The sequence below is a fragment of the Elephantulus edwardii genome, unplaced genomic scaffold (genome assembly GCF_000299155.1).
Source record: "Elephantulus edwardii isolate Elephantulus edwardi_28Jun2011 unplaced genomic scaffold, EleEdw1.0 scaffold00065, whole genome shotgun sequence".
Lineage (NCBI taxonomy): Eukaryota > Metazoa > Chordata > Mammalia > Macroscelidea > Macroscelididae > Elephantulus > Elephantulus edwardii.
Genome location: NW_006399815.1, coordinates 400580 through 409443, shown reverse-complemented (window position 1 = coordinate 409443; position 8864 = coordinate 400580). Strand labels below are relative to the sequence as shown.

Sequence of the window (8864 nt, the reverse complement as noted above, 5' to 3'; positions counted from 1 at the left end):
TGGTCTCATTTCCTTCCCATCACTCCCAGACTCCAAGAATATTAACCTTCTCTCTTTCTGAATAATTTAAAGATGAGAGAGAAGAGACTTTTATAGTTTTGAGACTTCCCTGGTGGACTACCAGAGCTCCCTGCCTGATGTGCTAGGGTAGAATTTTAGTCACCAAGGACTATGATTGTTTAACATGAGATATCTAAAGCAATTATTAATTTCGATATTCTAGATTTCCACTGCTTCTTTAGTTTGTCCACTCCCCAAAAAGTATATTCAACTTTTCCTTTTATTTGTGGGACTCTCAATATCCCTAAAATTATCTTATTATTTATTTTGCTTATGATGAGCCTGTGATATGTTTATTCATTTATTAAAGTATCATCTAATTGTGTTCATTATACTCTAATAACCTTTTGTACCTATTTTTGTTATCTTTATTTATTTTATAGTTTTTGTTACAGTTATGAATGGATTATCCCTTTCCCCCCTTTTCCGTTTAAGCTGTATATTGAAAATATAGGGACATTTGTGTGTTTATTCTCTGTCTCTGCAATTTAATAAACTCTCTTATTATGACCAGTTATTTGAAATATGGAATATTTAATTGTGCTTATTTTGCCATATCAGCAAATGAAGGTCCTTCACTGGGTAAAGGCCTTATTCTATCCTCACCCCTCTTGTAGACTTTGCTTTGAGGAGACAGTTCTTCCCCAGTCACATCTCAAGGCCTTCCAACCTGAAAACTCATCCTCTAACACTATATCCAACAACATTCTCCTCTAGTCCATCGAGTTTTATTAGTCAGTCGTAGTCTGTAAGCTCTGCTGAAACCTGTCCACCCTCAGAGACCCTGCTGGTAACTTTAATACTGGTGGCATACATTTTAGTGTTACAGGAACACACAAGCCACCATAGTACTAGAAACTCACAGATGACATCAAGGACGTCATCCATGACGAAAATATTATCACAAAAATAAGGACATAATTAAAGATTGAGAATGATGTCAGAGGAGACTATAAATCTTGTGTTGGAATGAAAAGAAGCCAAAAGAAGGGGAAGGGGTGGTGAGGTAAGAGTTGAACAGAACATTTCAAAGGGCAGCTCAGGAAGACAAAGCAAAGTATAATAAAGAATTGGGAAAGAAACAAGTGAGAAAACTAAAAGAACATGTTTTGCATTTCTCAAACTGAAATACTTGAATAACAAAATTCAAACCTTGAGTTACAACACTGAAGTATTCCCTGGGCAAAATCTTAAATGATGTTGGAATCACACAAAGAAGGTGGGAGGCCTGCATAGTCACTCTACCAAAACTAAATTGGTTGGCACTGAATCATTTCAGAAAGTTGCATATGAAAAAGAACAAACAGTACTGAAGGACGGAGTCTTAACTGCAGTGAAGGCATTGGGAGAAAAAATGTCCCAGACATCGAGGCGTTTCAGCAAACATGCAATTCTGGACATGCTCATCATTCTTGGCCAACAAATATTGCAGACAGCTACCTGGGCAACTGGCTGAAAGAAATCCATCTTTGTTCTTTTTCCCAAGAAAGGTGTGGAAATTATCGAACAATAATAATTCTACAAGTAAAATTTTGTTGAAGACTATTTTTTTTTTTAAAAAACAGCCCAACAATAGTTGGAACTACCAAAAATTCAAGCTGGATTAAGAAAAGGTCATGGCACAAGGGATATAATTTCTGATGTCAGATCTATCTTGGTTCACAGCAGAAAAACTAAGAAAGAGGTTTACTTGTGCTCTATTGACTATGCAAAGGCATTAGGCTAAGTGGACCATAAAAAAAAAAAATTATGACTAACATTGAGAAGGACAGGAATTCCAGAACACTTAACTATGCTCATGTGAAACCTTTACTCAGATCAAGCAGTAGTTGTCTTGCGGCTCCAAGTCGTCCCAGCGCCGGGAGCCGCTGGACCGGAAGCTGGACTCACGGCTGCGCAGCCGAGGCGCCTGCGAGGGGCGCGCGTCCAGAGTGCACTGCGGCACAATGGGCGTTGTGCACTCCGTGTCCAGGGAGGTGCGCGAACTCGAGGGCAAGACCGGCTTCTCCTCCGACCAGATTGACCATCTCCATCGGAGGTTTAAGAAGCTGAGCAGAGACCAGCCCACCATTCGCAAAGAGAACTTCAACCGCATCTCCGACCTGGAGTTCAACCCGATCCGATCCAGAATCGTCCGTGCCTTCTTTGACAACAGAAACCTGCGCAGAGGGCCCAGCGGCCTGGCCGAGGAGATCAACTTCGAGGACTTCCTGACCATCATGTCCTACTTCCGGCCCATCGACGTCTCCATGGACGAGGAGCAGGTGGAGCTGTGTCGGAAGGAGAAGCTGAGATTTCTGTTCCACATGTATGACTCCGACAGCGACGGGAGGATCTCACTGGAAGAATATAAAAATGTGGTAGAGGAGCTGCTCTCAGGAAACCCCCACATCGAGAAGGAGTCTGCTCATTTCGTCGCAGAAGGGGCCATGATGGAGGCGGCCAATGTCTGCGTGGGCCAGATGGAGCCAGACCAGGTGTACGAGGGGATCACCTTCGAAGATTTCCTGAAGATCTGGCAGGGGAGCGACATCGAGACCAAGATGCACGTCTGCCTCCTGAACGGGGAGACTATGGCGCCGTGCCACTGACCGGCCACCCATCCGTCACCTCTCTGCAGTGGGGATGCCCCACGTCTCCTTGAGCAGGGCGGCCATGGGTGGACTTCAGCCACAGCCCCTGTACACCTCCACCTGCCTGTCAGCTACCTGGCTCTCCCCGTGCTCCTGTGGGCTGGGCTAGGGGGAACACTCCTGTTTTTACCTCGAATAAAATGTGAGTTTGTTAATGGGAAAAAAAAGTGGTTGTCTAAACACAACTAGGGAACACTGCATAGTTTAAAATGAGGAAAGCTGTGTATCATGATTGTATCCTTTCTTCATACCTATTCAATCTGTAAGATGAACAAATAATCCTAGAAGCCAGACTATGAAGAATGTGGCCTCAGAATTGGAGGAAGACTTATAAAGAACCTATGTTACACGAGTGACACACCTTGCTTACAGAAAGTTAAGGAGACTTGAAGATGATCAAAGAGTATAGCCTTCAGTATAGGTTATAGCACATTAAGAAAACAAAGCCCTTCACCATTAGATCAGTAGGCAGCATCATAATAAATGGAGAGATTAATGTTGTAAATTACTTCATTTTACTTGGTTCCACTCTGTTAATAGCAGTAGTCAAGAAATCAGAATATTTTCATTGAGGAAGTCTGTTGTCAAGGACCTCTCCAAAGTTCTTAGCAAAGGTATCAGCTTAAAGACTAAAGTGTGCCTGAACCAACCCTTGGTAATTTCAGTTGCTTCACATACACCTGAAAGTTGGATAATGAATAAGACAGACCAAGAAGATGCAATGCTTTTGAATTGTGGTAAAATATTACTGAATTTACCATGAATTTCCAAAAGAGCAAATAAGCCTGTCTTGGAAGAAGGGCAAAGCAGGGTGGTCCTTAGAAACGAGGGTGGTGAAACTTCATCTCACCTACATTTGTTATATTTTCAGGAGGAGCCAGTTCTTAGACACATAATGCTGGGAAAGGTCGAAAGTAGGAAAAAGAAGCAGACCCTCAACAAGGTGGACTGATGGCAGTAACTGTAAAATGGCCTTGAACATGGTGGAGATAATGAGGATAGTTCAGGTTAGAAAGGGTTCAGATCTGTTGTTTCTACGGTCAATTTGAGATGTAGCTGACAACACAATAACAACAATCAACAATTTATAATTTCTCCTCATAGAATCTCTTAAGTTCTAAAATATAGCTTGCATGAAAAAATAATATTCTTGGTCAGTATAGTGCAAGAAAATGTCAGTCTGGAAGGCACTCAAAATGTGACTTGGGAAGAGATACCTTCTTAAACTAAAGTCCACTTTAATGAAATAGAGAAGCTTTCACTCTTTCAGGTAACTGAAGGGCCTTTGTTTGCCAGGGTGGTAAGATTCAAAATGAAGAGAATCTGCTACAAACATCCTTTAATAATTGGAACATGAAATGAACAAAGTATGAATCTAGGAAAATCTTTAAAAGTGCCTGTAGGCATTGATTATTTTATGCAAATTAGCATCACCTGTTAGATGAGTGAGTGATGCACTCATCACTCATTATGATTGTCAAATCTTAAGAAAACATTGGTGATTTGAGACCCTGTTCTGTTCCAGTCCAGTTCAACTGCCTCAGCCCTGAGTGATGATGGAGTGAAAGTCCCTCACAGGAAGCCAAGATCCTCATCTCGGATTATTTTATGACATATACCCCTAATCAAGCATCTCTTCATTATCTTTGGCCTTTGTAGATTTTATTTATACTTTGAAGGTCAGGTGAGTACTTGCATTTAATTGAAATGCAATTTTATCAAGTTCTCTGTGCCTATAAAAAGATTTCTTTTTTAAAGGAGATTTCTCTATTAATTTTATCAAGTTCTCTGTGCCTATAAAAAGATTTCTTTTTTAAAGGAGATTTCTCTATTTCCTGGGCAGAATCACACAGCTTTTTCTAACCCACACGTACACTTTTGTTGCCTTATCATCCTCTGTAGCGCTGCCTTCACCTCCTGATTCTTGAGGCTGTAGATGACTGGGTTCAGCAAGGAGGTGATCACACTGTACTGAATGGAAACCACCTGCTCCAATATGGAGCCTGAAGTAGGGCTTAGGTACCTGAAAAAAGTTGTCCCATAGAACAAGAGTACAACAGTGAGGTGGGAGGAACAGGTAGAAAAGGCTTTGCCTTGACCCTTAGAGGAGCCAATTCTTAATATGGCAGAGATTATTCTGGAGTAAGAAAAGAGAATCAGGGGAAGTGTTAACAGTCCCATAAATGCACATGATACAGCTAGAAGAATCTCATTGGCAGTAGGATCATTGCACGATAGTGGGAAGAGTGGAGGCAGCTCACAGCTGAAGTGAGGAATAATATTAGATCCACAAAAATGTAAATTGTGGATGAAGAGACTGTTTATCAAGGATATTAGACATCCTACTGCCCATGCTATGCTCACAATTAAAATGCAGATGGGTCTGTTCATGACCACAGTATAGACCAGAGGGTGGCAGATGGCAGCATAGCGGTCATAGGCCATAGCAGAGAGCAGACAGGCTTCAGTTCCTCCAGAGAGAGTGAAAAAGAAACTCTGGGTGATGCAGCCCCACACTGAGATATTCTTTTTCTGAGACAAGAAGTTCTGTAGCATCTTGGGCACAGTGACTGAGGAGAAGCACATGTCCAGGAAGGACAAATGTCCAAGGAAGAAGTACATTGGTGTGTGAAGGTGGGAATCAGCCTTGATCACAAGGATCATCACCAGGTTCCCTATCAAGGTCAGGAGGTAAATCACCAGGAACAATATGAAGAGCACAACTTGAATCTGGGGGTCACTAGACATTCCCAGGAGGACAAATTCAATAATGGCACTGTCATTTTTCATTGTTGCTTAGGACTTCTTTACCTTAATAGAGATAGATGGTTCTCCACTTGGTTGGACATTGATATTAGTAATTTTCAATCAACAGAAGTTTTTTATTCACAAGACAACGTATGTTCTCACCTATAGACCAAAATGGGAAACAAGATAAGTGTCTTCTCTGCTACAATTTCTTTTCTTACTCATTTCTGCCTTCTGGCATTGTTCTGTCATGATCACTATACTAACATCCTACTTCATGAACATTTAATAATTATACTCAGTGCATACAAATCAGATAGACTTTGGAGTTAAAGCAAGGGAATCATCTTAGCAGCAAAGCAGTGGTTAAGGGCTGGGAAGCCATGATAAGGCCCCTGGGAAGATGATAGTAATGCTGTTGTGAAGATATTCTTTCTCATAATGGACTTCAGATTCTTCATTTTGCAAACCAGGAGGTTGTATTGCTTAAGGTCTCACAGTTTACAGAGGCCAAGGCTACACTAAAACCAGACATTCTAACTAAAATGGTACACATCCCCAGTGCATCACACAAGGGGGCTATCAACAAATATTTTTTAATAGATTGTTTTGAAATGATTGCTAGGACTGAGTCTTATATGATTTGGAGGGTCAGCTGCAATTTCACAAGTAGGAACCTTGTTTAAATGATACAGCAATATCATTTAAATTAGAAATTCATACAATGATTTCTGTGTCATCTGCTATTGAAGTGGGAAGAGTCAGAATCTCATTTTGAATTCTGGCCCATACATATTAGCTGTATCACTGGGGAGGAGCTACTTGATGTTTTTGTTGTTGTTATGTGCTGACCAGTCAGAACTGACTCATAGCTGACCCTCTAGCAGGTTTCCAGAAGCTGTAAATCACATGGAGGAGATTGATCATTTTTCTCCCACAGATCAGCTAGTGGATTCGAACCTTGGTCCTTTGGGTTGGCAGGGCAACTCCTTACTACCAGGCCAAGGGAGCTTTGAAAATATTAATTTGTAAAATTAGGAAAATAAAATAAGTACTCTGATAAACCATGGCATGTTCTACAAAAAGAAAATTTCTATATGTATTAACACAGATTGACATAGAATATTAAAAGATGGAAAATATTTTTTCTTTTAGGCTTATGAGAACTTTTAGTCTTTTAAGTAGCTTCTCTACTATAAGATTGTTTTTCCATTGTATAGGGACCTCTGATGGAGTAATTCATATAGAGTTGCACTGTTAACCCAGAAGTCATGCCTCTCTGGCTTTTTAAATCATCCAGCCACTCCTCAGGAGAAAGATGGGAAATCAACTTCCATGCAATTTAAAGCCTCAGGAAACCTGCTGAAAAGGGTGCTATATGAGTTGAGTATTTGGAATCAATGACAATGAATGAGTGATCTTTTTTTAGGGGAGTAAAGAAAAGATCTGATCACCCTCCCCTGACTCCAAGTTTGGTTTGTTTTTTTTCCAAAAGAAAAGGCAAAGGAGAAACAAGATTAAAGTGAGAGAAGAGCCACAGAGTAAGGAATGCTGAACTCTTTAAAAGCAAATTTTCATTGTATCTACTCTGAAAGGCATCTCAATAGTTTCATTCTACTTGGCTGCTTAGACTGACTGCATTATATCCCATAGATACCCATCACACCTCGGATGATTCCAGAACATTACTAGAGCAATGTCATTAAAGTATGTTAAGTGGAACTTTACAAATTCTACCATAGTGTTTTATGAGCAATCGGAAATGTCAAAGAACTTCATGAAGACTGATGGGGCATCTTTGAGCCTGCATGTTCATCTCAATTGTCTCTACTCCTATTATCTATGTAATTGTACCTGGTTTTGGTGGTAGCATTTCACTAAAGCTAAGGATTCTATTACTAAAAACTTTTGAAAATCAGTAAAATGGAGATTGAATGAATGACCAAAAGAAATACAAATCTTTCTCCTCATTATGTATCCTTTTCATTTCGAGTCCATCAGGGAATCTCTTACATACATCCAGCTGTACAGCTGATAAAACTACATGCTATATCCTCTTAAAAGGAAGGTCTAAATTTTTTTTTGTCCAGAATTTGATTAATGAAGAAATGAAACAGAAATAACCCCAAATGAAGCAAAGGCTTAGCCTCCTCGCTTAGTCACTTTCTAACTAGAGATATCAGTATCTGAGTTTAAGAAAGATACTCCCCTAATCTGGGTATAGCAACCGATCAATCTGTGTCAACTGTAAAACGAGAAGCTCGGACCAGATAGTTATACAGTTTCCTCTCAGTTGTATATATTCATGTGCCTCTGGGTCCCTCTCACCAACCTTACAGAGCAGGATTGTTCTGGGCTTGATGAGTCTTCAGAACTTTGAATCAGGTTGTTGCCACAGGGAACTGTTTCTAGAAAGAGACCAGGGTCCAACAGCTAGAGATGAGAGCTTCCAGTGACAAGTACAGGCAAGTAGCAGTGTTTTGGGCTCAGATGTGGGCCCTTTTAGAGCTGAGTCCCTTATGACTTAGATTTCTGCCCCCCTCTCTTTTTATCCCCTTGGGTCTGAGGAGAAAGATCCTGGCCAGTTTGTGTGACTTGTATTTCTTCATTCATCGAATTCCTGGCATCTTGTACCAGGCAAGCCCTGGGGAGGGTTGGGGAGAAAGAACTCCAGAGAGTCAGGAACTGTTCGATGCTCCTGAGAGTCAGCATTAGCCAGAGTTAAAGGGGGTCACTGGAAGAGATTGGCTACTGAGATGGCAGTTGCTTGAAGAGATTTAGCTGAAGATTCAAGAGAACAGCAATTAAGCTCCTGACTGCAAATTGCTTTATGCATTTAAGAAGCAGATGATCTGGAGGTGCTGTGGAGGACTTACCTTCTTTCTTCTTGCTCTGGAATTCTGAACGTGAAGGTTTATAAGCACATGCACACATACAAGTATATACAATTTTAAAGTTTTATTTCTTTGTGAAGTCATATACTTTTTATCCTCCCCTTTCTTCAGTACTTAGTTCGGACTTTAAAGACAAATGTTCCCTTCTCTTGTTGTTGTGTGTGTTTTCCCCCCCTCTAACAGGATTTTGTCACTTTTGCTTCTTAAGTTTTTCCCCATTTGAAAATATAATAGCTAGAATTGGTAGTCCTTCCTGCTTTAGAGAGAATTGGCTTCCCTATGAATAGCTGGTTGTCTAGATGATGTCAGAGAAGGGCCTATATGTTAAGGAAACATGATTAATCTAGAACCAACAAAGTGTTGTATCAAAACTTTGGTATACTGCTGAAAACTAGAAGTTACTCCTCTGTGACAAGGGCCTAGATGGAGACTGACAATCTGCTTTGAAAAGATTACTTCACTGTCTCCCTATATCTAGTGCTAATTTTGAAAAATAACCTAATATTCTTTTTCCTTTCTTCATCTTTGG

General features: G+C 40.4%; 2 protein-coding genes across 3 annotated transcripts; one reads left to right on the top strand and one right to left on the bottom strand.

Moving 5' to 3' along the window:
* Nucleotides 1–2006: 2006 nt before the first annotated feature.
* Nucleotides 2007–2651, top strand: LOC102843937 (calcineurin B homologous protein 3-like). 2 transcript variants are annotated; one of them, XM_006888152.1, is made up of 2 exons: nucleotides 2007–2129; nucleotides 2211–2651. In XM_006888152.1, exons 1-2 carry the CDS (start codon nucleotides 2007–2009, stop codon nucleotides 2649–2651), a joined length of 564 nt encoding a protein of 187 aa, XP_006888214.1. The 2 variants fall into 2 exon arrangements, with proteins under 2 accessions (XP_006888214.1, XP_006888213.1); XM_006888151.1 differs by having other exon boundaries at nucleotides 2007–2651.
* A 1887-nt stretch (nucleotides 2652–4538) lies between these two features.
* LOC102847720 (olfactory receptor 8S1-like) lies at nucleotides 4539–5483 on the bottom strand. The gene has a single exon (XM_006888221.1). The coding sequence runs from the start codon at nucleotides 5481–5483 to the stop codon at nucleotides 4539–4541; it is 945 nt and encodes a 314-aa protein (XP_006888283.1).
* Between the last annotated feature and the right edge of the window lie 3381 nt (nucleotides 5484–8864).

Bases quoted from the DNA above. Each gene is read 5' to 3' on its own strand.
- LOC102847720 (XM_006888221.1), bottom strand. From the start codon at position 5,483: ATGAAAAATGACAGTGCCATTATTGAATTTGTCCTCCTGGGAATGTCT.
- LOC102843937 (XM_006888151.1), top strand. From the start codon at position 2,007: ATGGGCGTTGTGCACTCCGTGTCCAGGGAGGTGCGCGAACTCGAGGGC.